The sequence below is a fragment of the Mytilus edulis genome, chromosome 13 (assembly GCF_963676685.1).
Source record: "Mytilus edulis chromosome 13, xbMytEdul2.2, whole genome shotgun sequence".
NCBI classification, from domain to species: Eukaryota; Metazoa; Mollusca; class Bivalvia; order Mytilida; family Mytilidae; genus Mytilus; species Mytilus edulis.
This window is the reverse complement of record NC_092356.1, coordinates 33,424,259-33,444,872: the sequence shown is the minus strand read 5'-3', so window position 1 is coordinate 33,444,872 and position 20,614 is coordinate 33,424,259. Positions and strand designations below refer to the sequence as shown.

At 32.9% G+C, this 20,614-nt stretch overlaps 1 protein-coding gene across 1 annotated transcript in view; it reads right to left on the bottom strand.

The window, feature by feature from the left end:
* Positions 1 to 7,628: 7,628 nt before the first annotated feature.
* LOC139500902 (uncharacterized) overlaps positions 7,629 to 20,614 on the bottom strand; it is a 336,961-nt gene continuing 323,975 nt past the window's right edge. Inside the window, exons 5-6 of the mRNA XM_071289808.1 lie at positions 11,842 to 11,877; positions 7,629 to 10,086 (exon numbers count right to left, since the gene is read on the bottom strand). Coding sequence (XP_071145909.1) covers positions 9,500 to 10,086; positions 11,842 to 11,877 — 623 coding nt within the window. The 3' untranslated portion in view covers positions 7,629 to 9,499. The remainder of the gene's footprint in view (positions 10,087 to 11,841; positions 11,878 to 20,614) is intronic.

The following is a 20,614-nucleotide window of genomic DNA, read 5'->3' as shown; positions in this document are numbered from 1 at the left end:
GGTAATATGTGTGCATGTGGTTGTTGAATTAGTATTGGGAATGTGGTATTTTTAGATATTGATTGGTATAAAATGGATGTACTTTAAGAGTGTGCCTTATACACCCATACTTTTAAACAAATTAAATTTCTTGTTGAAAATTAAAACAATTATAAATAGACACGATTCTTTATGTGTGCCTTTCTGGAGGTGTGCCTAGATTGTCAGAAGTTATAAAATACGGATAATACATTTTTGTAAACATTGTACTGATAGGACCATTGTTTAGCAAAGCAAATCGTGCAAATTGCAGAGTAACAAAGAAAATAAACAAGTATTAATAATTGATATTTCAATATTGAATTTATCTGTGAAATGTATGCATATAATAAAACGTACACGAATTAATGTCAGTTGATCGGAACTGAAATACACATAGTTAATTTTCCGGCATTTGATGTCTTATCCTGTACGAGAAAAGTTTAGATGTAATTCTTTATCTCATTTAAGCCAATAGCTGTTGCAATATATATCTCAGCCTTATCATAATGCAACCAATCAGAATCTATATGCGATAAGTAATTTATTTCAAGATGGCGTGTATTTCGACTGAAATTAATAGCTCCGCACCGTATGCGAAGCAAACATCAAGGTTTCCTTCTGAGTACGCAAGACAGGAAGTAGAAGACAATGAACAGAGTTAGATTATGATTAGACTAGTTTCCGATCGCAATATTCAGTATGTTACACATATATCGTGAGAGAGTATGGCTAATAGCTAATACCTGGAACGTATTACCGGGAACCAGGATAGATTATGATACACATCAAGTTCTGGTGAAGTATTTTATAAAATCTGAGACTGAAGTCGAACGGGAGTTAATTTATCACGTCCTAGTTCAGCATTTGACAAGTTGATATGAGGCAGGCATTACCTGTGAATGGGGACGAAGTCTGTATGACTAATTTTTTTCTTTAACTTACATATTTGTTAAAAAAAGAAACGGAAATACCGTAACGTTTCCGATTTTGGTTCTGTTGTTAGGGATTTTACTTGTGACGTTATTTAAGTTATGACGTCATGTTCAATGTAAATAAAGAAACGCATATCCATCAGGTAACGTTAATTCATATCAAATACGTATCGATTATAACATGCCCTTTTCCATATCGACCCATATCGGCCCTCGGCTAAAGCCTCGAGGCCGATATGGGAGTCTCGGGATGATACCAGGGCCAATATGGAAAAGACATGTTATAATCTATTTATCACATATTTATGTTTTGCAGGAAAGAGTGAAAAAAGTTCAAATATAAGAATTTAATGAAACAAAACAGGAAAATCTTTAAAAAAAAAAATCACAAAAGTTTTATCACATTTTCAAATTTAGTTTTTATCATTTACCCCATAGAAATTTATTGTCACATTTCCACTTATTTTAGAACATGGCAATACACAAGCGCGAGAGTTTTGGAATATGGCAATACACAAACGCGAGAAATTTGGAATATGGAAATATATAAACGCGAGAATTTTGCACTGTCATTGTTCGCCATTGTCGTTAAGGACGCAATGACGTCACGTCATTTGGAGGGCACAATATCAATATACTCGTTTTTGCCCCGGGCAATTTTGAGGTTATTGCATATGCAAAACCTAAGGTATTCATAACAAATATGTGATAAAAAGAATTACTAAAAATGAAATATTGGTATTGACACTTTTGTGTTCCTTGAGTTCATATATTTTACTAGACTAATCAAATTCTCACGACGAGACCGGAAAAGGAAATAGATTTCTGCGTTATGCGCAAAACGGAAATTAAAAATCTCGACAAAAAAATATTTGATCGATTTTGAGTTCATTAGTACATTGAAAAATTCAGGAAAATTTTCCCGATTTTTTTTTTTTTTTTTTTTATTGAATTTTCTACTGTTATTGGGGACTTCGTCCCCATATTATAACAAACAATTTTAAAAAATGAATTAATAATATGAGGCAGGCATTACCTGTGAACGGGGTCGAAGTCTGTCTGACTTTTTTAAAAATCAAACAAGTCATGTCAAAAAGAGAAACGGAAATACCGTAACGTTTCCGATTTTGGTTCTGTTGTTAGGGATTTTAGTTATGATGTTATTTAAGTTATGACGTCATATTCAATGTAAACAAAGAAACGCTGTCATCAGGTAACGTGTTTTTTTTTTTATAACAAACAATTTTTAAAAATGAATTAGTATTGAGTTCCTTTCTTAGACTGATAAATATACATTTTATTCAAAGTCTCATTAGTGCTAACAAGACCGGAAACGAAAGTAGATTTCTGCGCAGATCCGGAAATTCAAAAACGCGACAAAATTTTTTAGTACAATGAAAAATACGGGACATTTTCCCGATTTAAATTTTTTTTTTATTGAATTTTCTACTGTAATAGGGGACTTCGTCCCCATATATGAGTACACTTTGCAGTATTGGGACAACCGGAAATAAAAAAAAAGAAGTGTCAGGACCTGACTAAATTAAAAGAATACTAGAAGCCAAGAATAGTGACCAAGATAAAGTTTAAGCTTTTTGAGTGACTTACCCAATTAAATATAACAATGACATTGAAAGCATGATTATTCACGAAAGCAATTAGATTGGCTAGTATCAGTAACAAGACATCGTTAACAGTTAGAATCATGCACACCATCAGCAGTGAACCACCAGAGAATACCTCCACCAGAAATATGTAGGGAACCAGACTGTTTCTTGTCAACACCAAATCCTACACCCTATTCTACTACAAATAAAACTTTGAAACCTCCAAGACCATATTTAATTTATGGGGTATGCTGATAGTTTATCGTGGACTACCATAGATCAAAAAGAAAAAAATATATTATATTTTCATAGTAAAGCAGGAGATTGTGATGTTGATGTAATCGGCAGAGACCAAAGTATTGATTATTTTGAATTAATACATAAAAGAGGGGCGAAAGATAAGAGGGGCAGACAAACTCGTAGATCGAAAATAAACTGACAACGCCATGGCTAAAAAAGAAAAACACACAACATAGAAAACTAAAGACTAAGCAACCCGACCCCCCCCCCCCCCCCCCAAAAAAAAAAACAAAAACAAAAACAAAAACAAAAACAAAACACAAACAAAAACAAAACAAAAAAACACAAAACAAACAAAAAACAAAACGGGGGGGGGGGGGGGGGGGTGATCTCAAGTGCTCCGGAGAAGTAAGCAGATCCTGCTCCTCGTGTGGCATCCGTCGCGTTGCTCATGTTATCACAAACCCAGTAAATAATCTTATTCGGTAGATCACATTCGTGAAAAGGGAAGGGGATTATAGTTACGACATAAGGAACACATATCCGAAATCATCTGTGAAACGATAATTCCATAACGATCAACCGCCTCTCGATGGCATCCGTAAAATTAACGAAGGCATGATTTCAACTTCATCATTTGGAACTCTTAATTTAAAAGCTTCCTTGTGATCAGCAACCCTCTATCAAGGCAATCATGATAGGAAATACAAGCCCGGGAATATCGTATCAATTGGGAGATATATACTCCGTATGCAGACGCAGACTTAAATCAGATAAATGGTTAAATATTCAATATTTACCATAAACTTTGTGAATTTAGTCTAACTTAATAAGTGCAAGACACAAAAAGGGAAATTAACTGCCTGGGTAGGCTGACTTTCGTCTGTACCGGTAAAGAAAATATCCCTGACAGTTTTAACATTTTTTGAATCGTGCGTCACTGATGAGTCTTTTGTAGACGAAACGCGCGTAAATATAAAATTTTAATCCTGGTATCTATGATGAGTTTATTTACATGTATACACAATCTATCTGAAAAATATGCCAGCTTTTCATAGACATAGAATCTGGGTCCACAGCCAGACCAACATTGGTAAAAGCAAGCAATCGATCAAAATATAATTGTTCCTAAATGATCACATGTCAGTCTTTGGTACGCCGGAAGACAGATCAAACTTCAAATTAAGATGAGCCAAGTTACGACTATAACAGCGACCTGTCTGTCTAGCATATAGAATTATCCTGACAGTTACATGTATACTCCACATATCTGGATATTGTGCCAGCTTTTTGTTGAAAAAATAAGTTGGTCAAAATGGTGCCACCACAAGACCAACTTCTGTATAAGCAAGCAGTCGATCAAATAAAATTGTTCCAACATAATCACATGTCAGTATTTGGTAAACCTGGAAGACGGATCCAACTTCGAATTATGATGAGTCAAGTTACGATTTCAATGTGTTAAAGAAAATAGAAACATCACTAGAAAAGATGACTGCTACGGAAACCTTTCACAAGCAGGAAATTGAGGACATTAAACAGCAGCTTCATCAACAACAGCAGACAAAGCCCACCCACCAGTTCAACCGTTCAAACAACAGAACGCAATGTATTCACATACAATTGCGTAACAGAGAGAACAAACAAGACAGTGAAAACACTCACCATTTAGTGTACTATTGTGTGTCTGTGTGTCTGTTTGTCTTTTTTTTTTTTTAAACATGATGTTGTCAGTTTATTTTCGACTCATGAGTTGAATGTACTTCTGGTATCTTTCAACTCTGTTTAAGAGAATATTTTTTCGAATTGATACGATATTCCCGGGATTGTATTTCCCAAGCATGATCTGCTTACTCTTCCGGAGCACCTGATCACCCCAATTTTTTTTATTGGGTTTGTGATGCTTAGTCTTCAGTTTTCTTGTTGTGTCTTGCGTTCTATTATTTGTTTCTTTGTCTTAATTTTCTTTTTTTGGCCATGGCGATGTCGGTTTACTTTCGATCTATGAGTTTGACTGTCCCTCTGGTATCATTCGCCCTTCTTTTGAAAGGCATTGGAGACCCTATATTTCGCCTTAAACAAATAAAAAAAAATAGCTTTCTATTTCTGTCATCGGTTCAGACACCTACACCGAGACTGTCCTGATTTATCACGCCCGTCAGTAACAGTTACAAGAAAGAGAAGGGTTACACCATGCAACACCAAACCGCCTAATTTTAAACACTATTTAAAACGACAATAACAATCCACCTGTTATGTGAACAACCCGTTGAAAACATGTAAAGCATTATTAGGTTTTTTGATATGACGAATCTAATTGTGTAGTGTTTGGCCCCATTTTCAAGTTACATTAAGGTCAAAACTGTCGACATTTAAACCTTGTTAGATTTCACCCAAAAATTGAAATCCTTGGGTTATTTGATATGCAGAATCTATCCGTGTATTTAGATTTTTCATTTTGGACCGGGTTTCAAATTGGTCTACAGGGTCCATAATTAAATTCACGTTTTTTTTGGATATGTCAAATCGAGATTTTTTGGTATAGTTTTCAAGTTGATTCAGATTGGGGTCCAGATGAAACTTTGTGGGGTTTCAACCAAAAAAAAATAATATATAAGGTTCTTTGATATGCTGATTCAAACCATGTATTCAGATATTTAATTTAGGGGCCCGGTATAAAATTGGTACACATCGAATTACAAAGGGTAAATAATTAAACTTTGTTTGATTTCATCAAATACGGATTTCAGAGGTTCTTTCATATGCCGATTCTAACCATATATTTAGGTTTTAGAAACTTGACCATAATAGGTAAATGTCCAATTTTTAATTTGAGGTTCTTTGACCACATTCATTCTGTGTCAGATACTTATGCTGTGTCAAAAATCTAATCACAATCCAAATTGAGGGCTGTTTCCTGCCTGAATGTTATGTCCATACTTGCCCTGTCACGGAATAGAAGTTCCTTCATAATATAAGTTCCAAAAGGAAAATATATTCTAGAATATTATTTCTACAGGAATAAATATTACAGTATATGTTCCTAACGGAATAAATGGTATAGAATATTTGTTCCAACAGGAATAAGTGTTATGACAATGTTAATATCAAAGTTTTCATTGGAACTTCTGTTAGGCGGAACAATTTATGTTGACAGCCCCAACTTTACGGTCATATCAAATTGCGCTCTGTGAGTATTTCATTATAGTTTATCTCATTCATGTAAATCAGTTTGGATACTTAAAACGAGACGATCGTTGTTAGTATTATTTTTTCCACCAATTTCCAAGTCAGGAGTCCTTTATTGGTTGCTTGTTTCTGTTTGCTGTTTGCGTTATCTAGTGTTATTTAAAGCTTACATCAGACTGCTGTTTCTAATCAATTGTTTTTAAGTTTGTCATGACGATACTGGTGTTCGTTTTGATCATTGTTGAAGAGACTGAGTGGCTGTATTATGACTAGTTGCTTACATCCACTAGTTTGAATTTTGGTGGATAGTTGTCTCATTGACAATCATACTACCCCCCCTTAATGATATAGGTTGCAATTTTGTAAATATAGATAATGCAATTTCCCATAGGAACTCCTTTTGTGGCAAAAACTGTGATACTCTTACTATGAAGTTCCGTGAAAAATAATATCCCTGAGCAGAAAGTTTATATGCACTACTATTTTATTAAAAGTTCAAAATATAGGGCTGTGCGGCATATATTCAACATTTATATGTTCTGAACCTCTAAGAGTTTAAACTATACTTAAATTCTATACTACCCTTACCTCCATGTTTGGACTTCCTAAGAATAAAAATTTAGGCGCTACTATGTTTTTCTATACTGCTTACATTCCCAAGTGATGTCTCTATGAGAGGAAACACAGATATCATAAATGGGAACCAGTACGTAAACAAATTAACATATCTTTGAATATTATAAATCTCCCTAAAAGAGGCGTGGTTTGTGAAATAGCTGTATTTACAAAGTGCAACCTATAAAGAGGCCAAAGTAAACTTTTTATCAAGTTCCGTATTGATTGATACAGACTTCGATGACTTTTGTTATTGTATTCATCAAGTGGAACTTTTATTAATATTCACGGTACCAATTTTACTGCACCAGATGCACATTTCGATACTTGATGTTCCTTCGTTGATTACCCAAGCCGAGAGTTTGAAACCATAGACTCATAAAACATTTAATGAATTATATTTTAACAAGAAAGGTACTCCTAATTTATAAGGTGATGAATTACTAATAGAACATAGAAATTATTTTTGAGGGTTCAGACTGGTATTTCAACAGAAGATACGTTATAACTGTCACCATAAGAGCACTCGATTTCATTGTAAATACAACTGGCATTTTAAATTTTCTGATTCAACGGATTCAATTTTTGTTAAGAATTTTCTGATGAAAAGCTACAGCTACATAAAAAAAAATTAAGGCTAAAGTTCAATTCATCTCTACGGGTATCCTTGTACTTTTAATTGCGTAAAAAGGTGTAAACATACACTGTGACACTACTGTTAGCGACCTGTTATCGGCTGTTAACTTTGTGCCACGTGTTGAACAGGAATTGCTTACATTTCCTGATCACTTGAGTTCTCCCCGGTTTTTGATGGGGCTCGCGTAGTCTTCATTTCTTTTTTGTTATGTTTTGCTATTTTTTGTCCACCTTTCATTGTGTTTGTATTTAGCATTGGTATTGTTTGTGTTATTAAACATATGATTTGTGAATGTCTCTTTAGAGTAGTTTCTTCCGTTTTGGTCTAAAAGTGAATACTTCACATGTTCATGTCATCAAATGTTGGAATGGCTTAAACAACGTAATCTACAATATACAATTTATTTTGATAATCTACACTATATAAATTTTTTTATATACATAATGCACACGATATAACACACAGTCCTCTAAAAGAGGGGCGAAAGACACCACAGGAATTCAAACTCATATGTCGAAATAAACTGACAATGTTTTGGCTAAAAAAACCAAAAAAACAGGCAAACTATAGTACACAAAACACAACATAGAAAACTCAAGACTAAACAACACGAACCCCACCAAAAACTGGGGTAGATTTAAGGTGCTCCGGAGGGTTAGCAGATTCTGCTCCACATATGGCACCCATCGTGTTTCTCATGTTAGTACAAACCCGGTAACATGGAGCTTCTAACCTGTTCGGAGCACATACGTTCACCCGGGGAGGTGCAGTCCTAATGTTTAAAGTAGTGTTTTAAGAACCTGTTCTTCCACTTTTCGTTTATTGCAATGGAGTTGTCAGTTTTTCTTCGACATAAGGTTTGAGTTGTAACTTTTTGTTGTTCACCTCAGTTTGTTTTAAAGTATATTGATACAAAGTCAACATGTACAAAAACTGAGATTCTACTACCATTGCACATTATCATCATAGGGAAATAGACAACTTACTGTCCCTTTTCTCACCGACACTTACGGATAATGAAGGTGTGTTGACTCAAACTTTTGAATGCTATTATACCCCAAAAGAGGGGTAAACGATACCAAAAGGACATTCAAACTCATAATTCGAAAAAAAAGACAACACTATGGCTAAAAAAGAAAAGGTAAACAGACAAATAAAAGTACACAAGACACAGCATAGAAAACTAATGACTAAGCAACATAAACCCCGCTCATGTTAAAACAAACCCGGTAAATATACTAGTTCGGTAGGTCATATTCGTGAAAAGGTAACGGATTGTAGTTACCACATAAGAAACATAACCGATATCACCCGTGCAACGGATTTTCCAAAACGGTCAACCAACTCGTGATGGTGTCCGTAAAATTTACAAAATGGATTATTTCAACTTCACCATTTTGAACTCTTGGTTTAATAGCTTCCTTGTATACTTGTCAACTATAAGAGAAAAGAAAATGGAACAACATAAACTTTGAACTGTTACAAAAACCAACATACACAGAAACGGACTATGTGATTACAACATACAATACGTCATAAAGAATATCAGTGAGTAAAATTAGTAAGTTCACATTACTTTATAAAGAATATCAGTGAGTAAAATTAGTAAGGCTACAATATTTCATAAAAAAAATCAGTAAGGATAATTATTAATGCTTCGTTACGTCATAAAGAATATCAGTAAGTAAAATATATCATAAATGCATTCAAAGATAAAATATTTAAGTTAGCATTACAGATAGTAAAAAAATGTACAGAGTAGAAATATTCTACTACCTCAAAAAAAACAACAACAGCAAAATAAAAAAAAACAACATTAAATTTTACTTTTTTTATATACATATTGTGTTAAATCTATAGACTTGATGTGAGCAAACAAGGGTTAGAAAAATACACACAATATTATAACAAACAACTTACAAATGAATCCAAAATAAATCTTTACTTGATGGATGTAACCGGATCACACACAATAATTCAATAACTTTATCTTAGTACTTGAGAGAGAATAGATAATTTACATGGACATTCAATGTTATAAAATCTACACATGCAAAAGAGGCAATTAATAGCAATTCGTTCTACAAAATAGAATATTCCATATCTATTAACTGTTAAAAAAGGAACAATAATAACACTTGTCAACATTGACAGCAATGGCTGTTAACCATGTAGAACTGTATAAATATAGATCAAAGGTGTATTTAAGAAATGACATGTCATAAAGTACGCTCTTCAGCGGGATTTTAACATGCATCTTAATCCCCCTGCACGTTTCCGGACTGTTGCGGTGCAGGTAGCAATGTAGGATGTGAATAACCAAAGCTTGATTGCTTTATCTCATCTGACGCATTATCACTTGAGCTATCACTATCAGTAAAACATCGTTGTTCCAAAGGTGATACAATTAAATCTGACACCTCTAGTTCATCGATTTCTGCATATTCTTCATCACTCTCCTTTTCTGTTAACATATTCTGGCTGATTTCTTCGTCTCGGTGTAGCAATGTAGGATGTGAATAACCAATGCTTGATAGCTTTATCTCATCTGACGCATTCTCACTTGAGCTATCACTATCAGTAAAATATCGTTGTTCCAAAGGTGATACAATTAAATCTGACACCTCTAGTTCATCGATTTCTGCATATTCTTCATCACTCACCTTTTCTGGTAACACATTCCGACTGATTTCTTCGTTTCGGTCAGCGTTATTTCCATGGTTATTTACATTTTGGTTGATGTTTGCTCTTTTACCTTTTTTGTGTGCACAGTAAACGATACAAAGAAAGGGTAAAATGCCGGCCCCGCACGAAACAAGAATGATAACTACTGCATTCATTATACCTTCAAAACAAATAAAATATGATGCTAAGCAATTCGAAATCAATATCTTACTTTGCTACGTTTGATTTAGTATACACGGCGTCAAAAAGGTCATGTAAGCGTATTATCATTATATGACAAAACAAACCACAAAAATGATCGTCAATGAAAATTGCAGACAAAGAAATGCTTACAAAACATTACAGGAAAATTTAAAGATTAAGCAACGCTAACCCCACTAAAAGCTTAGAGTAATCTCAATAAAAAAATCATTATAAGAAATTCTGCTTTTGATGTATTGTATCCACTTGTAGACATATATTATACAGGTAGGTTCTACTGGAACGTAAAAATGGAAAGTCCTCCGCCGCCGCCGCCGGTAGTAATGTATATGTCTCGCCAAAAAGTATTGAACAAAACTAATAATCATGTGAAAATTATTTGTTATTATTTTTAAATCGTTCAGCAGATGTAAACAACGACATACTCGACTTTCATCAGACAACGCGATACGACAAACATGTTTTGATCTTTAACTACAAAAAGCATTTACGGGTAAGGATTGTTAGAAACATGTTAAGGTAGATGAATGTTTAAACTAAAAACCATAGAAATTCTGTTTTATTCGCAAACATGTAGTTTGCATTGTGATATCTCCAAAAATGGATGTAAAAGATTTGATCATATATATATTTTTTTCAAGCTAGAAGGATGTGCAAAATTGGAAGAGTTTACAAAACCATGTTTGTCTGACTCAAAAGAAAACTAAATGAGTAAGTGTTTAAGCCAAAAAAAATTTAAGTAGCTTTTTATGAAATGAAAAGAACAATATGGGTCACTCGACATTTTTTGCTAAAAAAAACAATTAAAAGTTCATTCATTTATTAAATAGACGTATCTTAACTGTAGAGTCTTGTAGGGATACACTGAAAAAGAATACGAAAATAAAAAGATCGAAAAAATAACATAAATCACGCAGCTTGATTTTTACAAATTAATTAAATTCATGCATGGCGTTTTTATATTTATACAATTTCAAGAAATCTTTCAAGCTAATAACATATCTTAGAAGGTATATAGGATATATAGTAGTCTTTATGAGTATAGATTATTACATGGCATTGTTCCTTCATATCAGGTCATGATATAAGCCCAAAATCCGAAAGGCTAAAGGTTGATATAACGCATGAGGGCCATTGAAGGGTATGACATTTGATGCATTTTTAAAAGGTTTTAAGCCTAGTTCTTGTTTCCTTTCTTCTCCTGAATTATATGTGTTGAATTGTTTGTTCATATAATTCAGGAGAAGAATACAGACAAGAACTATGCTTAAAACTTTAAAAAAAAATGCATCAATTGGTTAATGTGTTTTGCATTTTTCATAATGTATTTTCCTGTTTCAAAATATTTGTTTTTTAACCTCCTTTTTTTATGTTTTTAACTGAAAACGTACCACTGATGAGTATATTCCGGAATCTGCAGAGAACTATTTTTCTTTATTTTTCTTGACAGGCGTATCATGTTTTTATTTTAGTTTGAAGTACAATCGCGCACTTCATATGAAAAAAAAAAATCATGTGCAATTCATTAATTTTTTTTCAATTTTCTTGAGATGTTTAAGTTTGATATACATGGGCTTGACGCTATAGCCAGGAGTATGACATTTTTTCCAGGATGTTCCAATCAACGTTATTAAATAGTTTTTTGTTTTACTCCAGAGCTTTATTCATAGAAAACAAATATTTTCCGTAAATTAATTTTAAGCTCTGATCTTACCTGTTGTACATTCTGTTTCTGGCGGTGAAAATGAATCTGACAAAAAAAAGTAAAAAAAAAAAGAAAGAATTTTAAAACGTAATAAGCTATCAATCATTCAATAAAATGATTAAACCATACCTTTGGGAAAAACAAATTTTCAACAAACAGAAACCAGCATATAAAGAAGAAATGCAATAGTCTACGAATTTTTCACAAGTTTTAACTTTACTAGCACCGAAACATGTTTCAATGTTTAAACGAGTAATGCTTCCCTTGACATGTTAAGGATTGTTAGAATTAAAAGAAGATGAGCGAGACAAAAAAGGTTAATATGTAATACGACAAAACGGAGGTACATTCACTTCTACATATAAGTAGAGTTATAATGAGACAAAATAAAACTTCATTTAACTAAGGAACTTTTCTCTTTAAGGTAGATGGGGTGTCTCAATTAAAATCAATAAATTTTTTTAATAATTTGTGAAAATTTAATTTATATCATGCTTTTATAAAAAAGATAATAAAAAGAATGGGTCACGGGACTTATTTTCATGCTACAGGTTGTGCAAAATTGACAGATTTTGTATAGATTATGTATGGAAAACCCAACTTTCCGCCTTAAAACGAAAACTACACCATAGAATTTTGAGATAAAATATGAGAAGATAGCTCTAATAATATGCTTTTAGATTAGAAAAAGAAAAAAGGGGATGAAGGGACTCGTGTTCTTGCTACATAATAAAATAGGTATATTCCTAACACATTCTATTGTAAAATTAACTTTATCTGAATTATCTGCCCTTACATTTGAGTTGTCTCCCCTTATGTGGCAAAGTTGGAAAAAATTGAATCAAATAAAAGTATTTTGTTTTTTGTAAAATACAGCCATAAATAAGTTAAACATGTCATTTTCTCGAAATTTGCACATTTAAGGGGGTACAGAACACCTAAGAAAAGATAACTCTTACTCATAGTCTGATTCATTGCTACGTTTTAAAATCATAAGCAATATGCAAGCTTTAAAAAGATCATGATCAGAATGTTTACATTATTGCTAAGACCAGCTGTACACCCTTTGTTATTCATTAAATCTTTTAATTCATTTAAAGTTACTTATTTGCCATAAATGAATCTTCAATGAGGCATAATAGGGAAATTTCAAAGTGAAATAAATTTACCAAAAGAAAACCAGGACGTTAGGAAAGGATGGAACAGAAAAAGGAAGGACCATAACTGTTTTCGTTTTTTACTTGGCAATGCCTAGGTCTTAAATGAAATGAAATAAAGTACAAAAAGTCAAAATTCTAAGGATACTTCCATTTTATTTTAAAGGGGGGAGGGCTAGGATTTAAAACTTTGTCCTGCATTTTTTTTATGGTTGTTACCATCATTATTGTCCTGCATTTTTTATTTTTCATGCTTTTACGGTAACGGACTTGCAATTTCATTAGTTTACCGAAATTGTTTACATAAATTGTCATCCTGCTTGTTATGCCAAATTACTCATTCTGCCTTTGTTCAATAGCCTGTCTTGCCATTTTTTTCAAATTTCATCCAAGCCCCCCTCCTCAAATGAGGATGGATAGGACCTGTATTGGTACTCTAGGATAGGGTGTTTTTAAGGTCGGGATTTATGGATTGACCCTTTCGAGATCCGGGAATTCTTTTTTCGAATTTCGGGATGTTGGGATTTAAATTTATTTAAATTCGGGATTTCGGGATCAGGATCCCTCCTATCCCCCTCTATGGTAGCTCCCTCCGACAATAAAATTTTAACCAAAAAAATAAGAATCCATGGACAATTACACAATGCTTCTTTTCGTAGATCTTCGTATCAAATTAATTAAATCAAAACTGAATTGTCTCCACTCTCCTTTTTTTTTTTAAATGAAATACACTATGGCCTTAGTAATACACGTAGCAATGTAAAAAAAGGTTACGAATAATTTATAATTTTATAATTGCTGTCATTTTTTTTAAAGTGCAATTGAATATTTTATTGCATGATTTATATTAATGTAAAAAGTTAGAAGATACCGAGGGGGATAATCAAACACCAATGCATCATTTACATGACTGTTACGGTCAAAGACACAAAGAAAAAAACCCCGAGCGATTGTAAAGTCCAAAAAACTACGAAAGCCGAGAAGGCTCATCTATAATTCAGAATTCAGCATTCAGAATTCGGCATTCAGAATTCAGAATTCGGAATTCAGAATTGGGAAATCATTTTTATCAAATGTTATAACATACATATTGTAATAATTGATATATGTTTTAGTTGTGATATGAAAATTGTATGCCTGCCTGTCTTTATGTTAACTACTCCACCTTATATAAATAGTTTATATCTATTTTGTTGTCCATAATATAATTTATAGGTTGCATTTCTGTAAATATTGACAATGCAATTTCCCATAGGAACTCCTTTTACGGCTAAAACTGTACCACTTCTACTATGAAGTTTTGAAAAAAATCTTATCCTAGAATTGAAAGTTCATATACACCACAATTTTTTTCAAAGGTCAAAATATAGGGCTGTGTGGCATATTTTTAACGTTTATATGCCTGAACTCAGAGTTTAAATTAACACTAATTTTCTTAACTACCCCTACCTCGAATGAAAGGTTACCACAGATTTCAATGTAAACAATATGCACGTGTTTATTTACTGGTAACTTTCCCAAGTTCTGTCTCTGTGATATGGAACACAGAGAGCATAACTGGGAACCAGTATGTAAACAAAATTAATTTTCTATGAATATTCAAGATCTCCCCAAAAGAGGCGTGTTTTGAGAAACAGCTGTATTTACAAAGTGCAACCTATAGTGGGGTTGCTTTTCGTCATATCTTTGTGCTTTTGCCGTTTTGGAATCTACCTCTGTAAGTCTCTGGTTCAAAATGTTCCCCTCATCACCATCCTAACATACACCCCTACGTTGTTTTTCAATCCTAGTTTCATAGTCTATTAACTCCCTCAAAATATGTCCATTACACGATAATACAAATACTACCTATCCCCACCCCCGAATGTATCACGTTCGAAAAAAAGAAGAAGCAAACAACCGTTGAACGTCATATTAATCAGTTCTTCTTCACTATAGGTGCGAATCCAGGTGAATATCTTCACTGTAAAACGAAAAAAATGCGAATCACATAAAGATATTTTTTACAGTACTGACCTTAGATCAAGCATCACTTTATCGGACTCGTATCTAAAACCAACCATCTGTATTTTGTTGCAGATTTCATACTCCCCAAGCAATTAACCCTCTTCAAAAGTCAACACATTGATGTTGACTCGAATTCATCCGACAAAATTTCCAGCAATTGTTTATAAGACTAAGGTAGCTCTTAAGTCATAATCCAAGGTAATAAAAAGTTTTTGTAAAGATGACAAGAGGTGTTAATTACAATTGGATCTACTGAAAATATGAAAAGAAGAGATGACAAAACAAAACATGAGGCTTTTGTGTCGCTCACCTTGGTCTATGTGCTGCAGTGCATATTAAACAAAGGACACTCAAGAACTATATAGGCAAGAATATAAAGAATAAAACTGCCAAATGTCCTAAAAATTACTAATTCAGGGATGTAATCAAACAGCAGGTTGTCCGATGCGTGTGAAAATTTCAGCGGTAGATATATCTTGATGATTAAGTTTCAGAGATATAAGCTTAACTGTTTTTTACCCCCTTTTCTATTTTTAGCAATGGCGGCCATCTTGGTTGATGGATGAGGTTTTCAGATACATTTTGCTAAACAACATTCCTTGAGGATGGTTCAGGATAAGTTTGGTTTAATTTGGCCCTGAAGTTTCTGAGGATAAGAATTTTGTAAAAGATTACAAAAGTGTACAAAAAATTGCAAAAAAAAAATGACTTCAAAAGGAATAATCCTTATGGGGTCAATTAATAAGAATGTGTATCTCCAAGGAACTGAGACAAATATCCAGCAAATATCCAACATGAGGCGAATAATGGGAATAAAAACGGACAAATACAAATAATATGGAGAATGGAGTTGGTCATTTTAGAGAAACTTAACCCATAAAGTTATGGCAGATGCATTGTCGGTAAATGAGCTGTCGGAATAATGAGCTGTCGGGGTAATGGTTGTCGGAATAATTGGATGTCGGAATAATAGTTGTAGGACTAACGCGACGCCACCTTGCCGGTTCCTATCAGGCAAAATATAATGCAAGGTTGCACGGATGTTTTTAAGTTAAAAACTCGTTTTTGAGTTATATTGTCCGAAGTGTGGACGACTGACGGACGGACAACGGTTATACAACAATACCGTAATAGTTTTTTTTTAAACGCACATATACAAATATTTCATCCTTTAAAATCTAATTTCTTTAATTTATTCAGCTATTTCAATTTCAACTATTGAAATCTATCATCGTTTTTGTGGAATCTAAATTTTACATTTTTTGAAGATATTTTTAAGAAATTCTGATACATGTATAAAATACCTATTTGGTATTGATACTCATATGGTCCAGCTGGTAAATGTCCTACCGTACGTGTATGACCCGGCTTTAATTAATATACAGACTGACTATGACAACATACAACTGTGTAAAGTCGGAAGTAAATAAAACAATGCATTCTCAAGACGCATTGCGACATGTGAAATAATAAAATTTCACCAAAAAGTCTGCAGACCTTAATATCACAATAACAACTGTGTAAAGTGTTAAGCCAATTATAAGAGGCATTTTCAAAATACAGCGCGACATGTGCGAAATATATTCCCCCTTTAAATATTTTTATTAAAAGAAGTCAGTATCTCTTGTAACTAAATACCTAAATAAAAATGTCATGAAAAATTAAACAGAGCTTAAGACTATATATAATAACAAAGAATTGTGTAAAATTCAAAGCCAATCAGATATGGCATTTTAAAGATATGTGTAAAAATACCTTCCCTTTTTTTAACTAATAAAAAAAAAATCCCATAGTTCTGGAACGAACAATCATAATTTCACCAAAACGTATACAGATCGTTTGACCGTGCCCTGATCGTTTGACCGTGCTCTGATCACTGTACCGGATAACGCGCACGGATGAGTAACGGATATCATCTCAATTTGTTACTTTAAACAATGTGTTCGTGTCCGTTCATATCCGTTAAACTCCGTTACTCATCTGGTGTACCCCTTAAGTATATGTTGACGGCCGGTGGAGTCCGTCCTGTCAGGTGGAACATTTGGAGCATGTTCAAAACAAAATTAATTATTTCTTACAAAACTTGGCCAACTTTTTCTATATGTCTCTTTTTTATTAAGTTAAATACAGTCAAGTCTAAATTCCAAGATACGTGATGTGGAAAATAAAAATTATCGTCGCATGTGTTACTGTATGTCAATCAACTGTTACAAATAAACATTTCCCGCGCGTGCCTCCCTACACACTCGTCATTAATTGCAGTATCATAAGTTAAAGTACTAGAACAAATAATAATGATTATATTTAAAAAGATATTAACAATTTATTATCAATTATGAGTTCCAAGAAAAAGACATCTTTATATACAAGTCTGAGCAATAAATTAAAGGTATAATTTGTTTTTATTTTTCCTTTTCTACAGACAATCATTTATCTATATAGCATGATATGTTCAAAGACTGTAATATCTATAATATGTGTTCTGTATTATTTTTGTGAGGGTCTCAAGGTAGATTAGTGAATGCTAATCGAGTCACATTCTTTAAATACAGTAATTATTATTATTATAAGAGCTAACTTTCAACTGCGACCGACTTCAAATTAAATACAAGATAAAGATAAAGATAAGGAATACAGTATTATTGAAATGAGATCACTCCCAATCCGTTCCAATATATTCGACCAGCCAAAGTGTTTCGGGTACCTATTAAGATCAATTATATTATTTTTTTAAAATTTGATCTAGGCCGTACCCTCATCAGCGACTCAAGCCTTGTATATAGGTTTTATTGTTCTTCCTATATGCAGAAATAAAATAATCAATTGTTATAACACAGCGAGGTATAAGGAGTCGGACACTAGGTGGTCTTATATACATATCAGAAATGATGTTATACATTTGTAATAACTTTTTAGAGTTATTTCTCTTCTTTCAGTTTAGCAGATGTCAGGTATTCTTTGAGATTTTTGTGTTTTTTGTATGCAATCATGGGGGGTCTCTCATAAAGACTCCTAGCGGTTGCATCTCTTTCGATAATATTCCAATGCTTTTAATTATTCTGTTCAATTGTTTAAACATTGGGTTGTATTTTGTACAAAATACCACGGGAGCTGTTTTGTTTCTGGAGCGTTGTTTATATTTTAAAGCTTCTGATCTTTTAATTGTTGTTGCCTTCGCTATCCAGTTATTAAATTCTTTGCTTTTATAACCTCTTTCTATTAATTTCTGTTTAAAGAAATTAATTTCAGCCTTAGTTTTTGACTCATCACTGGTGCATCTAATTATTCTAACAGTTTTGCCTATAACCAGTCCCTTGAAAACTGATTTGGGGTGCGATGAACTTCGATGCAAATATTGATAATTTTCTGTTGGTTTTCTGTATATTTGAAAATCTAAAGTCCTCTCTTTCTTAAATTTCTCTCCTTTAAAAACGATCACGTCTAGAAATGTAATGTGACTCTCGTTAATGTCAAAAGTAAATTTAAGGAGAGGATGTATGCTATTCGAAAGAAGAGAAATAACTCTAAAAAGTTATTACAAATGTATATAAGACCACCTAGTGTCCGACTCCTTATACCTCGCTGTGTTATAACAATTGATTATTTTATTTCTGCATATAGGAAGAACAATAAAACCTATATACAAGGCTTGAGTCGCTGATGAGGGTACGGCCTAGATCAAATTTAAAAAAAAATATTATAATTGATCTTAATAGGTACCCGAAACACTTTGGCTGGTCGAATATATTGGAACGGATTGGGAGTGATCTCATCTCAATAATACTGGCCTAGATCAAATTTAAAAAAAATAATATAATTGATCTTAATAGGTACCAGAAACACTTTGGCTGGTCGAATATATTGGAACGGATTGGGAGTGATCTCATCTCAATAATACTGAATACACAGGTTATTTACTTGTCAGATTATAGTATTAGAACCTTGAGAATTTGCTGGCTTAAGATAAACATACATAATGAGTTTAATAGTTCTGTTATTGATAGTCTATGATGATCGGTCATTGCTTACCGTTTGTATAGTGAGTGTCAATTAAAACGCAACAACAAATGGAACATTATTTTGTCTAAAGATTGAAACAAATTAAGAAACATGTGCAATACCCAAGATTATTATTTTTTTGTTGCTTTTATTATAGTAGATAATGGAGTAACTGTAATAAAAGTTTCAAACTTGTTGTGTTGCGTTTTTGTATGTACTCAGTATTGTGTAAGTTTGCTTTCAACACACTAAAAATCGCGGGAAATTGATATCGCCTTTCTCAGCAAGATATGTACAGTTCTTATCGCGTCAGGGGATTGCAAATAAATATAGGATATAATATATCTCTGAACTTTTTTTTCACAATCAAACATCTTTCCGAGAAAACGTTTCACGGAACTAGTAAATTCGCCTTAGAAACATGCGTTTATACAAGGGCAAAAAACAAAAAGGGATTGCAGTTAGACTCATAGGCATGTACTATAGTGTTGAGAGAGAGCAAGCCCAAAGCTAGAAAAAGTGCTAGAATCCGCGTCACCTGTTTGTCGCCTTGCTTTTCCCCCTTAAATAATCCCTTCTAAATTATAGAAATAAACTATATGAAGGTCCGTATCTACATGTCAAAATACGGATAATTGAGAATACTTTTTTTACAAAGTTTTGCCAGAGAAATTGTCTTTCGGTCATGAAAAAGCTTTTACTACCTAAGTTGTATGTAATTCTATATTTAATTTTAACGCTAATTGGATTTTCGCTTTTTGTTCGAAATAAGATATTTTCGGGGTTTGATGATCATGCATGTTTTTAGAGAGTAAATAAAGACAAGGAATATAAACAGCGTAGTGGTGTATGTTGGGATGGGGGTACGGGTGAAAGTTAAAACCATAGGATTACAGGGGTCGATTTCAAACCAGTAAACACACAAAGATGAAATGAAAGCAAACCCTCCTATATAGATTATGCCATGGACAAATAAATAGAATTTCTTTATATAAGAAGGAGTAGATGATATAAAGACACGTATTAAATTTTCATATCACAATGAAAACAAATAGTAATTATTACAATAATAACTAAGTTTATAACATTATAAAACGAATATTTCCGAATTCTGAATTCCGAATTCTGAATTCCGAATTCTGAATTCTGAATTCTGAATGCTGGATTCCTAATGTTGAATTCTGAATTATAGATGAGCCTTCTCGGCTTTCGTAAAAAAACACATATTTTTGCGTTCTTAATGCATCTGTATAAAAAAAACTATATCTTTCTGGTATCTTTCCAACCTTTATGACAGGTGTATAAAATTAACGGGTGTCTTCTATTCCGTCCGCAATTTTAGGGAAAGTAAAGTCTATATTTAGAATCATACTACAAATGTATGATATAAATAGAACATGTTATTTTCGCTTTATCAAGTTTAAATTTCGAAGGGATAGCAAAATTTGTTATTTTTCTTTTGTTGTGCTTTTGTCATGTTTATGTATCTTTCTGATTTTTTTTTATCTAATACAATTTTGAAATAAATATAAAAAAGAAAGTGTGGTGTTATTGCATTAAGTGACAAGTGAAAATGTTTCTTTTCAAGTCTCAATTCAAGATTATTACTGAATAGAGTA